The 23,582-nt window shown below is 42.8% G+C and overlaps 2 protein-coding genes across 2 annotated transcripts; one reads left to right on the forward strand and one right to left on the reverse strand.

Moving 5' to 3' along the window:
• Positions 1–7,892: 7,892 nt before the first annotated feature.
• Positions 7,893–9,248, reverse strand: LOC122310260. The gene has a single exon (XM_043124142.1). The coding sequence runs from the start codon at positions 9,246–9,248 to the stop codon at positions 7,893–7,895; it is 1,356 nt and encodes a 451-aa protein (XP_042980076.1).
• Positions 9,249–11,350: 2,102 nt separating this feature from the next.
• On the forward strand, positions 11,351–12,479 carry LOC122309165 (small heat shock protein, chloroplastic-like). Its single transcript, XM_043122541.1, has 2 exons — positions 11,351–11,739; positions 11,856–12,479. Exons 1-2 carry the CDS (start codon positions 11,415–11,417, stop codon positions 12,320–12,322), a joined length of 792 nt encoding a protein of 263 aa, XP_042978475.1. The 5' UTR covers positions 11,351–11,414; the 3' UTR covers positions 12,323–12,479.
• Positions 12,480–23,582: the final 11,103 nt, after the last annotated feature.

Here is a 23,582-nt window from a genome sequence, read left to right on the forward strand (position 1 = left end):
ATAAAAATAGATGTCATGGACACAATCAAAAGTTCAATAGTGCAACAAAAACGTGTCACAATCCATGACGCACCTTTATGGAATGGATAGTAGCAAAATTACTTGATAAGTGGGATTTTAAAACATATCATAAAAAGTTCGCTACTATCTTTCTTTATGGTATATGTTAGATGCATTAAACAAATATAGTAATAATGTTGCTTCTTTTTTTGTAGCAATGGAGTACTATCAACAAAGCAAATAGAGTAGATTTAACGATACACCATCGTGTGGGTTCTAGATCTTTTTATCGACTATAAAAAAGTTGGTAACATTATACTAGTCCCCGTTAAATATTAACATATCAAAATTTGTGATTGAAGTTATAATATAGATTTTCATTTTGTAAGAACAAGATAATCTTACAATTCATACTAACTATAAATCATCACCAATATATTAGTAACTCATAACATCATTAAACCACTTAAATAACAAAATTCTATAGTTTGGTCTATAGAATAAAAATAAAAATAAAAAATTCTATAGTTTAGACTATAGCTCAATTACAACCAACACTTGAGCCCATAAGTGAACCAGTCAACCTCTAGTCCACTCGATGCTTTGGTTTATAATGACCCAAGTACAATATGTCCCAAAATACAACTCCACAAATAATCAGCCCAACCTCCTTGAATTCCGCTTAAATACCATTACAAACCCCACATCATAATTCACAATCACCACCTAAATATAATTGGGTACCAAATTCAAGGTCGCACATCACTTCCTCCTATGTCCCTAATATCTCAAAATTGACCTCCACTCAAACCCACCCAATTACACCAATTTCACAAACACAATCTTAATCCATGAAATTTCTCAACCATCCAAAGAATTTAACAACCCAAATTACCCATAGATAGACCGAAAATTACACGATAGAGAGAGATCAGAAGAAAACTTACCATGACGAGGTGAGGTGGAGTGGTTGGATTTCGGGGGTGAGCTGCAAAACCTTGCAAAAAAGGTTCGACGGAGTGAGCCAACGTGTTTGGACAAGGTGTGGCGACCTTCACTAGTCACAATGGCTGACTTAGCACAGAGAGAGATTTATTAAGAAAGATAGAGAGAGAGTTGGGATCATATACATAGAGAGAGAGAGAGAGAGAGAGAGAGAGAGAGAGAGAGAGACAAACAAGGATTGAGAGGCTTACCAGCAGTTTCATCTAAACATGGAGAGGGAGAGAGAGTGAGACCAAGTGAGAGAGAGAGAGAGAGAGAGAGAGAGAGAGAGAGAGAGGGATATGGATGGAAAGAGAGAATGAGGGGCATGAATAGAGACAAAAAGAAAGACTTACTAGCGTCAGCAATGAAAACTAGGGATAGAGGGTAGTAACGTTGGGTACTTTGTAGAGTGTGAGACACGGAAGAGAGAAGAGAGGTGAGAAACATTAGAAGGGGGTGTCTACTTGTAGGAGAGACTAAAGAGAGATGTTGGGGTAGGGGTTGGGGAAGAAACATAGGGTTCTAGGGTGTAAGCAACAACATTGTTTTGGGTCTTTTTTTCCCTTTTTGGGTGGGTTGGGCTTAAATTTTTCTTATTGGGCTTGGGTCTAAATGGGCCAGTCATGACAAGAGGCCTCTATACAAAGTCATGGGATTCCATATGCATAGTAAAGGAAGCAAGAGGTCTAGGGTTAAGGAAAATCAATGACATCAATAGAGCATGCATGGTGAGATAAGATTTGGATGAAGTATTCACACAAACAGGAATCGACCCTAGACCCAAGCCCTAAAGAACAAATACTTCATAAACACATCCCTTCTCAATGCACCTAGGGCCACCAACCTAGATATGGAAAGGCATCCTAAGCACCTACAAAACAACCCAACTAAGGGACTTCCTCAGTGAAGCTCTTTCCTAAAAACTCCCAACAAAAACTTTTGGATATGAAATGAACAAGGGTCCAAACCATTTGAAGCCCATTGTTAGAAATAAAAGGAAGAGATAAATATAAGGAAATTTGACTAACAAAACTGACATAAGAGAAGTATGACTTAATTATTTCAAAAAAGGAAAGAGACTTCAATAAAAGCAAATGTTTTTATAGGGATGACATCTTCTCCAACCTCCCTCCAATCCTATTTCCTTCATTATATTGAAAGATATGGGATGCGATGAAAGACTATAAAATTATCCAACATATTGAATTTTTCCCCACACAATCAGTGGATGTAGGCTTGCCAAACCATGTAAATCTCTGAATCCCTCTCCTTGCTTACATTTTCTATGTTATATTTGCTATGTATTTCATGGATGAGTTGTGAGAGTCATATCAAAGCCCAAACCATCATCATGAGCCATTCAACAATATCGTTGGACTACAACCTTGTTGGAAAAATTCAGCGATACAAACCATTTTCCAGCCTGGCATGCCACACCTACATGACCAAAAGATATCCCATTAGGAGAGGTTCACACCATCTCTAGAGGGTTGGTGATGTTTGGCCCGTCTAAACCACATGTAGCAATGTTTGCTGCAAAAAGGCCAAACAAAACACCATGCTTGTAACAGTAAGAACAAATTATCTTCCCTAAAGAAGATGCCAAATGTGTAGTTCAACTCACAATGATGCCTTGGTCATAACAACTTTGAGTGGCTAATACACTATTCACAAGATCCTAACCAGCAATGACCAGAAAATGATCTACTTGGGGGCAATCGAACTTCTAGTCATCCTTGGAATGGCATCATGAGAAACACAATTGATGGCTAACGTTATAGTCATTAGAGGTCCCTCTGCCTACAAAAAAGATCCATGTGACCCCCCTCTCCCAGACCAACATGTGGCAAGGCCATGTTAATCTCTATCTTGAATAGACTAAAAGGGGAAGTAAACCCTAATAGTAGATGAATTCAAGATTTGGGATGCTGCAACCCTGCAAGCTACTAGCCCATCCAAGGGGTTAGTCAAAGTGGAAATGGGTGATGACTCTGAGCTCAAGCAAGTAAAGTTCAGGCCATCAATACCTCGTCATCTCCAAAATGAGCTCCAAGCTTTCTTGCAACAAAATTGCAATGTTTTCACCTGGTTCCATGATGCTATGCAAAGGATTCATTCTAATGTGATTGAGCATTGCCTTGGTGTAAACCTGATAGCCTAACCAATTAAGTAGATAAGGAGAAGTATCTTAGTTGCATAGTGAAACAGGACTGCTACAAAGGAAATGGACAAGTTACTAAAGGCTTGCTTTATCAAGTAAGTATATTACTCGACTTGGCTGTCCAGCGTTGTGTTGGTCAAGAAGAACACTAGCAAATGGCATATGTGGCATTGATGTCATGGACCTTAACATGACTGTTTCACTTTTATAGATCCATTGGTCAATGCCAGGATGGGAGACGAGCTCCTTAACTTCATGAACACCTTTTCTGATTACAACCAGATTAGCATGCATGGCCCCAACCAAGACAAAACATCCTTCACCAAAGACCAGTGGTACTTACTACTATAACTTGCTACCTTTCAACTTCAAGAATGTCAACACCACTTATCAATGTCTAGTGTATATGATGCTCAACCACCAAGTTAAGTGCAGCATGGAAGTCTACTAGAATTAAATGCCTAATCAAAAGCATGAAGGCCACTCACTGCTTTTCAAACCATGAGGAAGTTTTTGTTGTCCTATGTAGGTATAACTTGGAACTCAATTTGTCAAAGTGCACCTTCTTTATCTCATCTTGATAGTTCTTGGTCTACCTGATTTTTCAACGGGGCATTGATACCATAAAATAGGGCTATAAATGAACCAGTCCATATGATTGCTCGCCCGATACTCACTCAGCTAAATTCGAATCAGGCTCGACTCATAAATAAAATAAAATAAAAAAACTTGATCGTATAAGCAGAAACCTATTTGATTAGTAAATGACACTCAATTAAACTTAACTAGACTTAGTTAAAGCTCATTAAGGCCCGCTCATTTCTGCCCAATTTGTCTTGTTAGCTAGATTGAATTAGAGTTCAGCCATAAATCATTAAATATATATATATGTATGATTTATTCTAATATATTAATATTCTTATATACATACATATATATATATATATGTACATATTAAACTTAATAATGTAAGTATAGTAACCTTTATAATGAAATATGTAGCATTAGATAGTCCATAACTATATGTTAGTTAATTATGTACTTAAGTGATTAAATTATAATAATTATTTTATAATTTGTATGTAGGGCTTAATAGTTTCATATTCTACAAATGTAGGAACTATATAAGAAATTTATTGATAAAAAAAAATGTTATAATCTTATAATTCAATATAAGGTTAATACACTAGTTTGTAAAAGTCTCATTAAATTTAATAGGTTTCTTGTAAATTTAATCGCCCTTGAGTTTGATGGCAATTAGTTTCACTTTCACACGATCGGGGACTTCCTTATAATCAAAAATACGCTCCACTTCTTTAATCCAATCCACGAATCCCTCGGCCTGTAATGTACCAGAAAACTCGGGCAAATCGACCCGAAAACCGAGGTCTCCATGACGCTCCTCCCGACCACGGTGCTCCCGGAATAGAGCACGATTGTGATATGGGTTTTCGAAAGTGGAATTAGAATCGTCATCAGAGGCCTCACGATCCTCGAAATCCTGCGCCGCCAGGCGCTGGGTTAATTCTGCGACTTGCCTCTGCAAATCCTCAATCATCGCATCTTGAACGCTACGATCACGGTGTTGGGCTTCCTCATTCGGAACCTGCCCACGACGACCACGACCACCAGCCATTGAAACTGGTGAAATTTCCCAGGAAGATGTTGAAACTCTGATGCCAACTGACACTGGACAGAATAGCGATTATCCTGCAGACTAGTTCCAATAGATGATTCAGAGGAGAAAAATCGCCCAAAACTAGAGAGAAAAGTCTCTAGGGTTTAACGGAATATTATAAAATCCAGCCATCCTCAAAATCAGTCCACAAGCCGAACTGTTATAGCCAAAAATCGTGTTTATCCAAATTTTGCCAAAAATAGCAAAATCTCATAAATCACTCTAAATTGAAATTCGAAATAAAATAAGCAATCTACAAAAAATCCGGCCCAAATCGGATTTAAAATGACTTCCTAATTGACAAGCGAAATATTACCATAAATAGTAAAAAATAATAAAACTAGTGATTTGGAGGGAAAAACAGCAGAATTTGAGATAAAAAAAAAAAAAGGCACATGGAGCCATGCTTATGTGGACAGCGTGCACGCCGAAAAGAGCTTTCCGAATTGGGGTCTTATGTGCGATTCCAACACCCGTAGCTAAAGTTATGGCCAAAAGACTGAAATGCACTCAAAACGGCCCCAATGAGGAATATATCACAATCAATTCCCGCCTTTGCGCTGATCTGCCATCTCATGGTATCTCAACACCATCAAGGTGCAATCTGACAGCTCAGCATCATCTGTCTCGGATCCCCCTGCATCAGTCGCCCCGGGTTGGAAAGAACTCGTCCTCGAGTTCAGAGTAGTGTCATCAGAATCCACAAAACAAGGACTTAGGTGCTTCACATTAAAGACATCAGAAGTCTTCAAGTGACTGGGAAGGCGTAACCTGTAAGCGTTATCATTGATCTTCTGCACGACCTCACAAGGTCCAATCTTCTGATCCTTAAGCTTATTATACTCGCCAACAGGAAAACGATCACGAGTTAATACAGCCCAAACAAAATCACCAACATCAAAAAGTACCTGACGACGATGACTGTCAACCCGAGTCTTGTACTTGGTATTGCTCTCATGAATGGTCTGTTTCACCTGCTCATGGATACCCCGAAGATACTCTGCCATCTCATCTGCTTTAGGACTGAAATGTCCTATACGTGGAATAGGGGCTAAGTCCAGCACCCCGGATGGGTTCTGACTATAGACAATCTCAAATGGGCTTAAGCCTTCTGTTTTTTGATCTGTTGTAGGCAAATTCTGCTTGAGGCAATGCCAAATCCCACTGCTTCGGCTTAGTTCCTACCAAACATCTCAAAAGGTTGCCCAAACTCCGGTGCACCACCTCGGTCTGGCCATCCGTCTGGGGGTGGTAGGCGCTACTAAAATTCAACTGTGTTCCCAGTTTCCCCCACAGGCTCTTCCAGAAATTACTGATGAACTTGGTATCACGATCTGAAGTGATGGATCAAGGAACACCATGTAAACGCACAATCTCCCTGAAATAAAGATGGGCAATCCGGACAGCATCCATAGTCTTCCTGCAAGCTACAAAATGGGCCATCTTGGAAAACCTGTCAACCACAACAAAGATAGAATCCGAGGCCCTTTGGGTGCGGGGTAAGCCCAATACAAAATCCATGCTGACATCGAACCAAGGAGCTTCAGGAACAGGTAAGGGAGTATACAAGCCCGCATTGGTGAGAACTCCCTTAGACCGCTGGCACACATAACAACGGTCCACATAATGGGCCACATCACTAGTCAACTTGGGCCAATAAAAGTCAGAAGAGATGAGGGCCAAGGTCTTATCTCGGCCAAAGTGTCCCTCATTATAAAACTCACTTATAATTTGCTGCCTCAATAAACAATCTGGAATGCACAACTGTAATCCACGAAACAGATACCCATTATGCAAAACAAAGTCATGACGTTGACCATCAATTACCTCCTTAAATATCCTTCTAAAGGAAGGATCGGCTGCATACATATCTGTGAACGTCTCAAAGCCTGCAACTTTGGTACTCATGATGGTGAGGAGTAAGGTACGACAGCTTAAGGCATCTGCGACGCGGTCCAGACTCCCTGCTTGGTGCCTCAGCGTAAAGGTGAATTCTTGTAAGTATGCCACCCACTTGGCATGACGTCTACTCAGCTTGTGTTGGCCATTGATGTACTTCAGGGCCTCATGATCGGTAAACAGAATAAACTCCTTCTGTACTAGGTAGTGACGCCAATGCTTCAAGGACTGAACTATGGCATAGAACTCCAGATCATAAGTGGAATAATTTTTCTTTGATCCCGATAGCTTCTCACTGAAGAAAGCAACCGGACGACCTGCCTGACTCAGAACACCACCAATGCCAACGCCAGATGTATCACAATTTACCTCGAACACTTTGTCAAAATCAGGGAGTGCCAAAACTGGTGCCTCGGTCATCTTCTGCTTGACCAGTTGAAAACTGGCCTCTACCTCCTCAGACCACTGGAAATCACGCCCCTTGAGGCACTCTGTGATAGGGGCAATCAAAGTACTGAAATTTCTAATGAACCGGCGGTAGAAAGATGCCAATCCATGGAAACTTCGGATGTCATGTAAGGTCCTTGGTCTGGGCCACTCCAAGACTGCATTTATCTTTGACTTATCTGCATGAACACCATCAGTAGACACAACAAAACCAAGAAAAGTCACAGAAGTAGTGAAGAAAGAACACTTCTTCTGATTAATAAACAGACACTCTGTTTTCAGCATCTCAAAAACAGCACAGAGGTGATCGAAGTGTGAAGCCCATGTCGGACTATAAATGAGGATATCATCGAAGTAAACTACAATGAATTTTCCCATAAAAGGCCGCAAGACCTGATGCATAAATCTCATGAACGTGTTGGGTGCATTGGATAGCCCAAAAGGCATGACCATCCACTCATACAACCCTTGTGGCATCTTAAATGCCGTCTTCCACTCATCTCCAGGCCTTATTCTGATCTGGTGGTATCCGCTTTTAAGGTCAATTTTTGAGAAGACCTTAGAACCGGATAGCTGATCCAACATATCATCCAGACAGGGAATTGGAAACCGGTACTTCACTGTAATTCTGTTGATCGCTCGGCTGTCAACACACATACGCCAAGAACCATCTTTCTTTGGCACTAGCAGGGCAAGGACTGCACATGGGCTCATACTCTCTCAGATATAGCCCCTCTCCAACAACTCTACCACCTGTCGTTGTAACTCTTCAGCCTCCTTCGGACTGAGGCGATATGCTGGTCGATTTGGCAAACTTGACCCAGGAACAAGGTCAATTTGATGCTGAATATCCCTTATAGGCGGTAGCCCAGGAGGAAGATCCTCTGGCATCAAGTCAAAGAATTCTGCTAGCAGCCGCTGCACCTCTACTGGTAAATCTGTATCCACATCTACTGCACTATTCTCGCAAGGTAGTAAAGCATAGACCACGCCTCCATGCTCAACCTCATCTAAAAACCTGGACATGGAAAGCAGGTTAGTATTATTGGCTACTGAGGTAAGAGTGAGTCCTTCCCGCCGAGGCGCCAACACAATCTTTTTCCCCTTGATGTTAAGGGAATACGTATTCTTCCGGCCATCATGAATGACACTGCGATCATACTGCCAAGGTCGACCCAACAGTACATGACACGCATCCATAGACACAACATCACACCAGGCATTATCGAAATATTTTCTATCAATTGAAAAAGACACGAGGCATAGCCTATCAACTGTTACCTCACTGCCTTTATTTAGCCATGACAACTTGTATGGCTTAGGATGACAGTCCGTCTTCAACTGCAATTTCTGGACAACCTCCTCGGACACTACATTCTCACAGCTGCTGCTGTCAATGATCATTTTGCAGACTTTATCTGCAACTGTGCAGGTTGTGTGAAAAATATTGGTTCTCAACCAATCGTCCCCTGAATCGCCCTTGGGAGTCAGTAGACTCTTGCGAACGACCAAAGTCTCATGACCATCTCCATACAGCACATCATCAGTCTCATCATCATCATACATGGGCTCGCCAATCTCCTCAGTCTCGTCTACCATGTTGTCCTCAATCAACAAATTTTTGCCCTTTTGATTAGCAGGCTTTCTGCAATCAGTCGCCCTATGCCCCTGTTCACCACAACGAAAACATCTAATAGTAGGGTTAGAATTACCCTGCAGAGGCTGTTGGACAGGAAGGGAATCCTGAGGGCGAACTGGTCGACTGTTTTGATCGCTCCTAATCAGTGGTCTCCTGTTTTGTTGTTTTTCAACAGCAAGTGCACGCTGGTAGGCCTCCGAAACATTCCATAGTGAATGAAGGCTGAGGACATCTTGTAAGGGCTGGCGCAAACCCCCCAAATACCGCGCCACCATCTGCTCCTCCGCCTCAGATAAATCGTTCCGGGCGACCAATTGGTAAAACTCCTCCGTGTAATCATCGACTGATCGCGCGCCCTGCCTCAACGCATGAAGTCGCTGAAACAAGGTTTGCGTGTAGCCGAAGGGAAGGAAGTGACCCTTCATCTTCTTCTTCATCTTCTCCCAATCAGTGATCTTGCCCTTGCCCTACCTCTGTCGTGAACGTCGCAACTGCTCCCACCACGCAGATGCTCTGCCCTTGAGTTTGATGGCGATTAGTTTCACTTTCACACGATCGGGAACTTCCTTATAATCAAAAATACGCTCCACTTCGTTAATCCAATCCACGAATCCCTCGGCCTGTAACGTACCAGAAAACTCGGGCAGATCGACCCGAAAATCGAGGTCTCCATGACCCTCCTCCCGACCACGGTGCTCCCGGAATAGAGCACGATTGTGATATGGCTTTTCGAAAGTGGAATTAGAATCGTGATCAGAGGCCTCACGATCCTCAAAATCCTGCACCGCCAGGCGCTGGGTTAATTCTGCAACTTGCCTCTGCAAATCCTCAATCATCGCATCATGAACGCTACGATCACGGTGTTGGGCTTCCTCATTCGGAACCTGCCCACGACGACCACGACCACCAGCCATTGAAACTGGTGAAATTTCCCAGGAAGATGTTGAAACTTTGATGCCAACTGACGCCGGACATAATAGCGATTATCCTGTAGGCTAGTTCCAACAGATGATTCACAGGAGAAAAATCGCCCAAAACTAGAGAGAAAAGTTTCTAGGGTTTAACGGAATATTATAAAATCCAGCCATCCTCAAAATCAGTCCACAAGCCGGACTGTTATAGCCAAAAATCGTGTTTATCCGAATTTTGCCAAAAATAGCAAAATATCATAAATCACTCTAAATTGAAATTTGAAATAAAATAAGCAATCTACAAAAAATCCAGCCCAAATCGGATTTAAAATGACTTCCTAACTGACAAGCGAAATATTACCATAAATAGTAAAAAATAATAAAACTAGTGATTCAGAGGGGAAAATAGCAGAATTTGAGATCAAAAAAAGGCACATGGAGCCATGCTCATGTGGACAGCGTGCGCGCCGAAAAGAGCTTTCCGAATTGGGGTCTTATGTGCGATTCCGACACCCGTAGCTAAAGTTATGGCCAAAAGACTGAAACGCACTCAAAACGGCCCCAATGAGGAACATATCACAATCAATTCCCGTCTTTGCGTTGATCTGCCATCTCATGGTATCTCAACGCCATCAAGATGCAATCTGACAGCTCAACATTATCTGTGTCGGATCTCCCTGCATCAAACTCCGACTCAGTTCATTCTTGTTTAAGAAGAGCACAGACAAAGATCAATAAACAATTTGACACAACTCACGCCCATGCTTGATCAGCTCAACCTCGGTTCGGCTAGCTCCCAATTCAAACTCAAGTTATTCATGTCCAGCTCAACTCGTTAACCCAACAGGTAATAAAAATTGTGAAAATCATATAAATTAAGAAAACTTAATAATTTAAGACTGGCTATATTTTTTCATACTTTTTTGAAAATCTTTCTGTGGATTATATATATTTTAAAACTAAAATAAACAAACCACATAATGTCTTAGTCTAATAGAGAAATAAATTTATTTGTTAAGAAAAAGCTAGCACATAAAAAATATATGGAAAATGATACTTCGCATCCTCAAAGTTACAGTTCGGGTATTTAAATTTTTATTTTAATAATTAAAAAAGTAACTATTAAAGAAGTTTTATATTTTTTTAATAATTAAAGATATTAGAAAAAAAAATCAAATACGACTTTCTAGGCCCCTAACATTATTCAAAATTATATATATGATAGTGAGTTGAGATAAAATGAAATGAAAGTTAAAAATTAAATAAAATATTCTTATATATTATTTTTTAATATTTTTTATTTAAAAATTTAAAAAAATAAATTATTTATTATATTTTATTTAAAAATTTAAAATAATTAAAATAATTAAATAAATTAAAATAATTTCAATATCCAAACCACGCCTAAATTACCCGATCCAAAATTCAACAGCGACGTAAGAGTAATTTCGACAGTTGAGGAGGAAAACAATTACAAACGTTTTTTTTTTTTTTAAATTTTGGAGTGACGTGGAAAGACGGAAAAAAAAAAATACAGCGTGGACATAAACAAATCAGCTTGCACGGTACCTTACGTTATCCGAGTGAAGGTTTCTGGATTTGTCTAGAGATATCAAATACCTTCGAGTTCCTCGATGTATTTTCTAGAAACCTACACGCCTCCCTTGTATATATTAACGAACCCCATTTCTCATGCTCTCATCGAATTCCCTTTGCTTCATTCAGCATACAGTTTCTTGTCCAGTAAACTCTCAAGAAAAAACGATAAAAATGTCTCAAGCCGTCTCGAATTTGAGCCTCTCTCTGTCTTTGCCATTTAGAAAGGCCGGTAATTCCTCAAAGCCTCCATGCCCAGCCCTCCCACACTTGTTCAAACCAATTGGGGGCAGAGGTCTGAGTCCAAACGGCATAAGGGCCGTCGCAGGGGAGACCAGAGACAACCTCGACTACTTGCAGAGGGCCAGCAAACCCCAACAATCCAACCCCAAGAAGCGAGATGCCCCAGCTGCACCCATAGGTAAAGTACTCGACTCCAAACCCATCTCATCGTTAGGCCTTTCTTTAACAAATACTTGCTATTTTTGCTTGGTTCTTGGGTACTGAAATTATGGGTTGTGTGCGCGCGCTGTGCAGGGTTGTGGGACCGCTTTCCAACGGCAAGAACGATGCAGCAAATGATGGAGACGATGGAGAGGGTGATGGAGGATCCATTTACATACTCGGCGCTGCCGAGCGGGAGAGGAGGTTACGGCAGGGGAAGGACGCCATGGGAGATCAAAGAAGGTGAGAGTGAGTACAAGATGAGGTTTGACATGCCTGGTATGACCAAGGAGGATGTGAAGGTGTGGGTGGAGGAGAAAATGCTGGTCGTAAAAGCTGAGAAGGTACCCAAGAAGCAGCAGGCCGAAGGTCAGGAAAATGGAGAGGAAGAGGACCAGGATTGGTCTGCCAAGAGCTACGGCAGGTATAGCAGTAGGATTGCTTTGCCGGAGAATATTCAGTTCGAAAAGATTAAGGCGGAGGTGAAAGATGGGGTTTTGTACATAACTATTCCTAAGGCGAGCAGCCCTGGGAAAGTTTTGGACATCAATGTTCAATGACGAGTCTATGGTGACAGATATTGTATTTTGGTTTTTTATCTCTTTCGTAGCCATCACTTTCGAAGTTTTTGGTGTAATTTAAAGAGAATAGATTGTAATTTGTAAGTTTAAGATGGTTTTTTAAAATCAAGTTCCATGTTGGAATTAGTAGTTATTATTTTGGGTGCTCTGTTGAGTTGAGCAGATTTGCATTTCGTTTGTCGAGTAATCAATTCAATCGTGTAAGACCATGACTAATTGGCAACATTCTCTTGCATATTTGGGGAGTTGAGCAAAAAGGGGGAAGTAATGTCATTTTCAATAAAATTGGGCTTTTGAACGAGAATCAACCAAAAACAACGCAAGTTAATGTTGGATGCATGATATTTTATGGAGAGAGTACCTGCTCCAAGGATGTTTACACACGGATTTTAGATTGGAAAGACCGAAGAAGGTAAAGTAGATGACATCGCAATTGGGGAGGTTTGGGTATGATAGAATATTAGATCAAAGGGCAGGGATTTAGTGCAGTTGCTTCCTGGGTTTTTTATCATCCGAAATTATCCTTTCGGTGATGGTGATGGAGTGTGTTAGGTAGTAAAAGATCAAAGTAATATTTACATATTTTACAAGTTAAATGTTGAGACTAGAGAACGCTTTTGAGACAGATTTTTTCTTTGAAAAAATATAATTATAAGTATAATTATATATTAATTTATGTATTAATATGATGTGGGTAGAATTTTGAATTTCAGATGAATTCATTTCCATTTCATACAATTGAGTGTATACAGTGTGCTCAATTTATAGAGGGGAAGGTAACGGAAATGTCAGACCTTCTTACAAGCATGAGGTGCACATGATTTCTAGAGCTAGCTGTACCGAGCTGCTGTAACAAAAAATATTCTCTTATTGTACAAGCAGAAATACCAGAATATTCTATAGAAAGTTACAATAAAATTCTTCACGAATAATTGCTTCTAGAAGAGTCTTGTATTTGAGAGTGGGTTCTTTCTTTGTTGCTGTCATCGTGTGTTGCTGAGATGGAGTTGTGAGTCTTTGATGAGTTGGAATTCTTTGTCATGCTGAGATGGAGTTGTGAGTCTTTGATGAGTTGGAATTCTTTGTCATGCTGTCACCCTCCCGCGAGTCCAATATGGGGACCATGGTGAGACTCGATCGTAATGTCAAGAACCGAGATGAAGGTAGAGGCTTGATAAGGACATCGGCAAGCTGGTCACGAGAAGAAATGAAAGCCACATGCAATGTTTTTGCGGCAACCCGATCTCTAACAAAATGGAAATCAATTTCCATGTGTTTGGTGCGTGAATGGAGAACCGGGTTGGCTGAGAGATAAGTAGCGCCCAAGTTATCACACCATAAGGTGGGAGATTGAGGAAGAAATACAGCAAGATCCTTGAGCAGCGACTGTATCCATAGCAATTCAGCAGTTGTGTTAGCAAGTGATTTCTATTCCGCTTCGGTGCTTGATCGGGCCACGGTTCTTTGCTTTTTGGAACTCCAAGAAATGAGATTGGAGCCAAGGAAAACACAATAGCCACCAGTTGAGCGACGGTCATCAGGAACCCCGCCCAATCGGCATCGGTAAAGGCATGAAGATGATAAGAACTGAAAGGCTTAATATGCAAACCAAGAGTGGCAGTTTGTTTGAGATACCGAAGTATTCTCTTGACAGCTTGCCAATGAGAATTTTTTGGGGCATGCATGAATTGACTAACTTTGCTTACAGCAAAGGCTACATCCGGCCTAGTAATAGACAAATATTGTAAGCAACCGACTGTGCTTCGATATAAAGTTGGATCAAAAAAGTCAGGACCATCAGTGAGAGAAAGACATGTGGAAGAAGCCATGGGAGATTTCACAGGCTTAGCGAGGTCCATGTTTGTTCTTTTTAAAAGATCACAGATGTATTTATTTTGAGATAAATGAAGACCATTGGAAAAATGATTGATCTCTAGACCCAAGAAATATCGAAGACTACCCAGATCCTTTAATGGAAAAGATATACTGAGTGACTTAAGAACAGAGGAAATGGCATTAGAACATGAGCCAGTCAAAATGATGTCATCAACGTAAACCAACATGTAAATGATGACAGAATTGTGGCGATAGATAAACAAAGATGGATCTGCAAGTGACGCAACAAAGCCAATCTCACTAAGCCGATTACTTAATTTTGAAAACCAAGCACGAGGTGCTTGTTTAAGGCCATAAATGGCCTTATTCAAGCGACACACATAGTTTGGATAATCGGGATTAACGAAACCAATTGGTTGACACATATAGACTTGTTCTTGAAGATCACCATGAAGAAACACATTATTAATGTCTAATTGCCGAAGACACCATTTTTCAGTAACAGCAATAGACAAAATAATACGAATGGTAGTGGGTTTAACCACTGGACTGAAGGTTTCTGAGAAGTCAATACCTTCCTGTTGATGAAAGCCCTTGGCAACTAAGCGGGCTTTGTATCTGTCGATGGAACCATCAGAGAGCCTTTTGGTGCGGAAGACCCATTTATTGCCGACAATGTTGGTGACACCAGTAGGAGGAACTAAGGTCCATGTTTGAGTCTGCAAAAGAGCTTGAAATTCGTCAGACATAGCTTTCCTCCATGGCTGATGTTTAGCGGCTTCAGTATAGGAAGTGGGTGATTCAGGAATTTGAGTGGTGGTGGTAAGGTGACTACGAGGAGGTGGCCATAAGATGGTGCCATCACTGAATTTGCGAGGACATAGAGTGTTAGTACGAGCTCTGGTGATGATTGGGGATGGAGAAGAAGATTCGGCAGAGGATAGTGGAGAAGAGGCAGGGGTGGGTGAGGACGATGACGTAGAAGAGGCCCTTGTTGAATCGGGAGAAGACGATGGGGATAATGGGCTGGAAGGAATATTCGGTGTTAAAGCTGGAATAATAGGTGCAGAGGGGCTGGAAAGAAGATTCGGTGTTAAAGCTGGAATAATTGGTGCAGAGGGGCGAATGGAAATTAAGGGAGAGTGAGATGGGCTTGAAGCTGAGATGGGCTTTTGGGAGTTAAAATGAATTGGAGGAGGCCCAAGAATTGATGGTAGAGTGACAAAATTTGGATTAGAATCAATGGGCTGTGAAAGGACTGGCTGAGCAAAAGGAAACCAAAGCTCATCAAATACCACATCCCTGGAGATGTAAATACGCCCAGTATCGAGATCTAAGCAGCGATATCCCTTATGGGAATCATTATAGCCAACAAATAAACATTGTTTTGACCGTAGATCTAACTTGTGCTGGTTGTATGGCCTAAGATGAGGCCAGTAGACACAACCGAATACCTTGAGAAGATTATAATTGGGGGGTTTGGAAAATAACTTTTCAAAAGGTGATTTATGATGAAGTATTGGTGTGGGAAGTCTATTGATGAGATAGATGGAGGTATGGAAGGCATCAGCCCAGAAAATTTGAGGAAGAGATGCGTGAGACATTAGAGCTAATCATGTTTCGACAATGTGTCGATGTTTACGCTCAACGGCACCATTTTGTTGATGAGTGTGCGAACATGATAATCGATGAGAAATACCTTTGTTTTGTAGAATAGTATGTAAAGATCGGTACTCACCACCCCCAATCGCTTTGAACAGAAATGATTTTGGAATTAAAAAGTAACTCAACGTGTGTTTGAAACTGAAGGAAGACTTTGACAACTTCAGACTTTTGTATTAAAGGATACCACCAAGTGTAACGGGTAAAATCATCTAGAAATGCTACATAGTATCGAAAACCATTTCTAGATACAACTGGGGCAGGACCCCATACATCAGAATATATAAGCTGTAACGGCTTGGTGGAATGCTGATGAGAGTCACGAAATGGTTGTTGAGAGCTTTTGGCTTGGCAGCATGCTGAGCACTTGTGTGAAGAGTCACGAGTTGAAAAAGGGAGAGAGTGAGTAGAGAGAATGCGATGAACTAGTTGTAGAGAGGGGTGGCCAAGACGGGAGTGCCACTGTGAGGTAGAGGTACGTTCACCAACAAAGGCTTGAGGAGTGGAAACTGGAGCTGGAAAGGAATAGAGGCCATCAGTTGTGGGACCACGAAGAAGAAGATTCCCCGTCTTTGAATCCTTCACAAGAAAATGAGAACCATGAAACTCGAAGAAGACAGAATTATCAATGCAAAACTGTCTAACTGAAATTAAATTCTTAGTGATAGCAGGGACATGTAATAAATTTTTTAAATGAAAAGAGGTAGATGAAGTAGGAAAAACAGAGTCACCAATGTGTGCTATCGGCAGAGCATTGCCATCACCAACTCTGATCTGTTCGTGGCCACCATAAGGAGAGGACTGAATGTTGAGGTTGGATAAGTCAGAGGTGATATGGTTTGTAGCGGCAGTATCAGGATACCAGGACATGTCTGGAGAGGAAGAAGAGTTTGTATAGTTGACAGTGAGAGTTTTGGGGGGATCACTTTGAAGAGCATGATCAAAGCGGTGGTAACATCGAATGGCGAGATGACCAACCTTGCCACAGATTTGGCAAGTGGGTTTGTTGTGTGGCAGTGGAGAAGAAGAAGATGATAGGGGAGGACCTGAGGGTGAACGGCCTCGACCACGACCACGGTAACCACCTCTAGAGGGGGAAACACGATTGGAGCCACGACCACGAGAGTTTGATGTATAATTAGCTGAGAAATTGGTGGAAGTAGGGAGGTGAGTAGAATGAGAAATGCGAGTTTAGTGGGTAAGCAAGAGACCATATAATTCTTCTGGAGAGAGAGGTTCAATGCGAGCAGTAACAGAAGTTACAAAGGCATCATAGTCACTGTTTAGGCCAGCAAGAAGGTAAGAGATGAATTCTGGGTCGGAAAGGGGATTACCCGAAGCACTCATGGTGTCGGATAGATGTTTTACCTTGCTGAAATACTCAGAAACAGAGCTCGATCCTTTTGAGACAGTAGCGAGTTGATAACGCAATTGAATGATGCGAGCATGTGATTTGGATGTAAAAATTCTCTCCAGAGCAGCCCAAACATCACGGGCAGTAGTGTGACCAACAACTTGAGCGATTAGATTATCTGACAGGGAGGAAATTAAGGCACTGAGGATAAGCTGATCTGTTTGGGACCAAGTGACGAAAGCGGGATTGAGAGTTTTGTTATCTGGTAAGAAATGAGGAGGAGGGTGGGCAGAGCCATCAACGTAGTGAAAAAGCTGCTGTCCTTTGAGGTAGGGTATCATTTGAGTGCGCCATAGGAGGAAGTTATCGTTGGTGAGCTTTACGGAAACAAGGTGAGAAAGGTTAGGAAGGAGGGAAGGAGAGGGTGGGTTCGAAGGAGTGTTTGGAGGAGTTTCTTCAGCCATGGTGAGACGCTAGTCTTCAAATGGCTCTTGATACCATGTAGAATTCTGAATTTCAGATGAATTCATTTCCATTTCATACAATTGAGTGTATACAATGTGACGCCCCCAAATCCCCACGCCCGAACACGGGGAAATCGAGACGTCCGGATGGTGACAACCCGGGTCACCATCCTATCGACGGGTGCCGAGTGTGTGCAAAGGCAACAAATGTGCACGAAAGAACACGCAGCGGATAACGAAAGTCATAACTAAGTACCAGAATTTTCTTAACGTAATACAAGCTGTTTAAAACATACATAAATAAAATATTACAAAACACGCATATAATAAAATATCAAATACAAAGCATGACATCAGCAACCCGGCGGAGCCGCATCCTCGGGCTCAGCCTCCTCCTCCTCCTCCTCGAACTCTGCACCAAAAGCTACGGAACCAAAAATGGTACCGCAGGTAAGTAAAACCCAAACACTACCAGATAATAACACATATAGAACTCAAACAATATGCATGAACCATGCCCAATGCACAAAACCCAAAGACACAGTTTTCCACACACGCCAAAATCACATTTTTTATCCGTATGCACCATGACCTCCCCTAGGGGTCATCCGCACACCCTGGCTCCAGTGCCACACCGCAGAGTACCACCACGCATGTGACACCTAACGAGCGATGCCCAGTTCCGTGCCCCGCACGTTCGTAGCCAAGCATCCTCTAGCCCTCACCAGCGAAGGGCCACGGAGTCGGTGCGTAGAGCGATGCTCGGTTCCGCGCCCGGCGCGTTCGTAGCCGAGCAACCCCTAGCCCCCGCTCCCGTCGTCTAGCGACAACTCAGGGGACATCACTCAGTTTATTCCGCTCCCGAGTGACCAGAGGAGCTCCACCAGGATAATACCCCATCCCGGCTTGGGGTCGTGATACACACGCACCCGTAAGACCACTTACGCCAATACACAGGCTTTTCACACTTAAACAAAAACACACGTGCATGCACCATGTAATGCCATATCAATGCATAATAAGATAACCAACCAACATAAATCAATAAAACAAGTATCTCCGTCCTCCATCCATCCGACCCCCGAACTCCTCGGACTCAGTCCGGAATCAACCAACCAGCAGATTAATTAATTGAAAGAGCAATATATATTTAAATCTGAAAATAGGGTTTGGAAAATACTTACAGCGCTATACGGTAATTTTAGAAAACAAGCGGCGTTGCAAACGACGGCGGAAAAGCAACTTCACAGTGAAAATTCACTGCGGCCGTGGGTTTGAAAAACTCACTTTTGAACGGGGACAAACTAGGACACGAAATTGATAGGGAATGGTCTAGGGATGGTTGTGAAACTATTGGAAGTGATGAACGGCCGTGGGTGGCGGCGGAATCGCCGGAAATGGCCGGAAAACGCAAATCGGAAACTAAGCTCGTAGGAGCTGTTCCGGTGGTCGTTGGAGGCCGGAAATGGGTGGGTTAGGACGGCAAGGGACCGGTGATGAAGTGGTGAAGAAATGGTGGCTAGAGGTGGAGCGACGGCGGCTGATCGGAGCAAAATCCGTGCAGCCTTTGGAGAGCTTTTCCGGCCAAACGGCCGGCCGGTTGGGGGTGGGCTTTGGAGGGGTGGTGCGCCGGAGGGAGGGGAAGAGTTTGGGACCGGTGGTGGGCCACACGGTGGCCGGAGGGCACTGGGTTGGGCTGAAGAGACGTTCGGCGTGAGGGAGAGGGAAGAGAGAGAGAGAGCTCGGGGGGGGGGGGACGACGCGGGAGAGAGAAAGAAAAAAAGAAAAAGAAGAAAAAAAAGAAAAAGAAAGGAAAAAGAAAAGAAGAAGAAAAAAGAAAAAGAAAAAAGAAAAAGAGATGTAGGGAAAAGAGGAGATCTAATCCTCATTCCGGGAAACAAAACTAAACCGCCAAAAGAGATTAAAAACCACAAAAACAACTAAAAGAAATAAAACACAACATCAAATAAATTAAAAACCAATTTTAAAATGCAAATAAATTAAAATAATTAAACTATATATTAATTAAAATAAAAACAATTATTCCAGCGAAAATACACTCAAAAGCGGGTCATCACATCCTCCCCTCCTTAAAAACAATTTCGTCCTCAAAATTGCAAATCAACCACCAACTTAAAGCAAGCCACAAGAAAGGACATAAACCATCTGTGATCAAGATTAAGACACATACCTTCCTTATTCGAACAAATACGGGTACTGCTCCCTCATGTCCGCTGCTCGCTCCCAAGAGAAGTCTTGTGCTAACGGATCTCCCCAAGCCACTTTAACCAATGGTATCGTCTTGGACCTCAACTGTTGCTCCTTCCAATCCAAAATCTGTGACGGAACAACCTCATAAGTGAGATCCGGTTGCAACTGAATACCCGCTGGGTCGACGAAACGTGGCTCTTGTTGTCCAAAGCTCTTCTTCAGGGATGATACGTGGAAGACGTCATGAACATCCCCAAAATAATCTGGCAAAGCAACTCTATAGGCGACGGACCCTACCTTCTCCAGAATCTGAAAAGGGCCGACATACCTCGGATCTAGCTTCCTCTTCTTACCAAAACGCTTAACACCTCTCATGGGAGAGACTTTAAGATAAACCCAATCACCAACTTCAAATGACAATTCTCTCCTCCTGGTATCAGCGTAGCTTTTCTGGCGACTCTGAGCTGCCGCCATTTTGTCTCTGATGATCCAGACTTGGCTTTGCATTTCTTGAATTATTTCGGGTCCAATTACCCTACTCTCTCCAACTTCATCCCAACACAATGGCGACCTACACTTTCTCCCATAAAGAGCTTCATAGGGAGCCATCTGAATGGTCGCATGGAAGCTGTTATTGTAGGCAAACCCGATGAGTGGCAAATGATTTTCCCAACTCCCTTGGAATTCCACGACACATGCTCGCAACATGTCTTCCAGGGTCTGAATGGTGCGCTCTGACTGGCCGTCTGTCTGCGGGTGATAAGCAGTACTGAACTTCAACTTAGTACCTAAAGCTGCCTGCAAACTCTTCCAGAACTGCGATGTGAACCTTGGGTCTCGATCCGACACTATACTCTTTGGTACGCCGTGTAGTCGCACTATCTCTTTGACATACAAACGGGTCAACTTACCCAAAGAGTCGGTGTTATTAACAGGCAGAAAATGAGCACTCTTCGTTAACCGGTCCACAATCACCCAAACAGAATTCTTCCCATTAGGCGTTCTCGGCAAACCCACTACGAAGTCCATCGTGATATCATCCCATTTCCACTCAGGAATAGGGAGGGGTTGGAGCATACCTGCAGGTCTCTGATGCTCGGCCTTCACCTGACGGCATGTGTGACATTTCTCCACATATAAGGCAACGTCCTTCTTCATTCCATCCCACCAGTAATTTTTCTTCAAGTCTCGATACATCTTTGTACTGCCGGGATGAACTGAATACGGGGCCGCATGAGCTTCCGCCATGATCCGTTCTTTGAAATCTGAATCCTTTGGGACCACTCTACGATCTCGGAACCGAAGTATCCCATCATTATCCATGCTATAATGCAACGGCCCTCGAGATTTTCGGACTCTTTTCCTGATGTTCAGCAGCTTCGGATCCTTTCTTTGGAGAGTTTTCAATTCTTCAAAATCAGTTACCCGAATATCAAGAACTGAAGACAAAATCTCTACTTGCTGCGAACTCTCTACAAGGAGCCTTCTCATCCCACAAAGCAACGATTCCAATACTGACGGCTCGGCTTCATCTTCCAAGTGCGACTTCCGGCTCAAAGCATCAGCAACTATATTAGCCTTCCCCGGATGGTACTTGATCTCACACTGATAGTCACTGATTAGCTCCAGCCATCGCCTCTGCCTCATATTCAAATTTTTCTGGGAAAACAAATGCTTCAAACTCTTGTGATCAGTAAATACCTCGCAAGCTTCCCCATACAAGAAGTGCCGCCAGATCTTAAGGGCAAAAACAATCGTAGCCAATTCTAGATCGTGCGTCGGATAATTCTTCTCGTGGTCCTTTAGCTGACGAGATGCATAGGCTACAACCCGTCCTTCCTGCATAAGGACACAACCCAAACCAAACTTAGACGCATCACTAAAGACTACGAATGGCTTATGCGGTTCTGGGAGTGCTAACACTGGTGCCGTTGTCAACCTGTTCTTTAATTCCTGGAAGCTTCTCTCACATTTCTCTGACCAAACAAATTTTGTATTCTTCCGATTCAAAGCTGTGAGAGGTCCGGATAGGCGAGCAAAACCCTCTACAAATCTTCGGTAGTAACCGGCGAGCCCCAAGAAACTCCTGATCTCACGTACTGTAGTCGGGCGCTGCCATGACAAAATGGCTTCTACCTTACTAGGATCAACTGCCACTCCGCCCCGGGAAATTACATGCCCAAGAAATTTAACTTCTTCCAACCAGAATTCACACTTGCTGAGCTTGGCGTATAGCTGGTGTTCTCTCAATCTCTCTAGTACCAGACTAAGATGATACACATGCTCTTCAACATCTCGGGAATAAATCAGTATATCATCAATAAATACTACCACAAAGGAATCCAGATAAGGTCGAAACACTCGATTCATCAAATCCATGAACGCTGCAGGGGCATTAGCGAGCCCAAACGGCATCACCTTAAATTCATAATGCACATACCTCGACCTGAAAGCAGTTTTAGGCACATCCTGGTCTCTGATTCTCAGCTGGTAGTATCCCGACCTCAGATCAATCTTAGAGAACACGGCTGCTCCTTGAAGCTGGTCAAACAAATCATCAATCCGCGGGAGAGGGTATTTATTTTTGATGGTCACCTTGTTCAATTCCCGATAGTCAATGCACATACGGAGGGTTCCATCTTTCTTCTTAACGAATAAAACTGGTGCACCCCACGGCGACGTACTAGGCTGAATAAATCCCTTCTCTACCAGTTCTTGCAACTGAGTCTTCAACTCTTTCAATTCAGCCGGTGCCATGCGATAAGGAGGTTTATGCACAGGAGCCGCTCCAGGTTCCAAGTCTATAACAAACTCCATCTCCCGAACAGGGGGTAGTCCGGGCAAGTCATCCACAAACACATCGGGAAACTCTTCCACAACTGGAATGTCTGCCAAAGATTTCTTCTCAGACGGCGTGGACACCATCTGCACCAAGAATGCATCCGCTCCCCATGCAATCTCTCGTCTTGCCTGAATCGCCGATATAATTATCGGTTTTTCTTTTAATCTACTCCCCACAAATTCCAGACAATCACCATCTGGAAGCTGGAAGCTAATTATCTGACTTCTGCAATTAATACTCGCAGAATATCGGTATAGTCAATCCATCCCGAGGATAATATCGAAGCCCAACAGCTTGAACACCACCAAATCCGCATCCAAGAACCTTCCCTCAAAGTTTAACGGGCATCCCAAAGCAACCTTGGAACACCACACCATCTCACCATCGGGTAGAGCCACTACCATAGACTTCGACAACGGCTCCGTGACCAAATTACACACCCGAGCAAACGTGGAAGATACAAACGACCGCGAAGCACCGGAATCAAACAAAGTACAAGCATAAAACTCATACAAACGAACTCTTCCTGAACCAAACACATCAACCCATGAAATCCAAAAAGCAAAGAATAAACCACAAACACCAAAAATTAAATCCAACTTAAGATTAAATTAAACCATACCTGTAATTACTCCAGCATCATGGGTCGCTGGTGCCTCATCATCCACCTCTCCGGGTGTGACAGCATAAACTCGGGCTTGTACTGCTTGTCTCGGGTTGGTTCTTCCACCGTGTCTACCTCCACGGCTTTCTTGAACTCTGACGGAGCAATCCCGAGCGATATGTCCCACTTGGCCGCACCGGTAACACTGGGGTCCGCTACTCATCCGACACTCGCCCTCATGAGCTCTATTACAAGCTCCACAAATA

The sequence above is a fragment of the Carya illinoinensis genome, chromosome 5, assembly GCF_018687715.1.
Source record: "Carya illinoinensis cultivar Pawnee chromosome 5, C.illinoinensisPawnee_v1, whole genome shotgun sequence".
In the NCBI taxonomy this organism is placed as follows: Eukaryota; Viridiplantae; Streptophyta; class Magnoliopsida; order Fagales; family Juglandaceae; genus Carya; species Carya illinoinensis.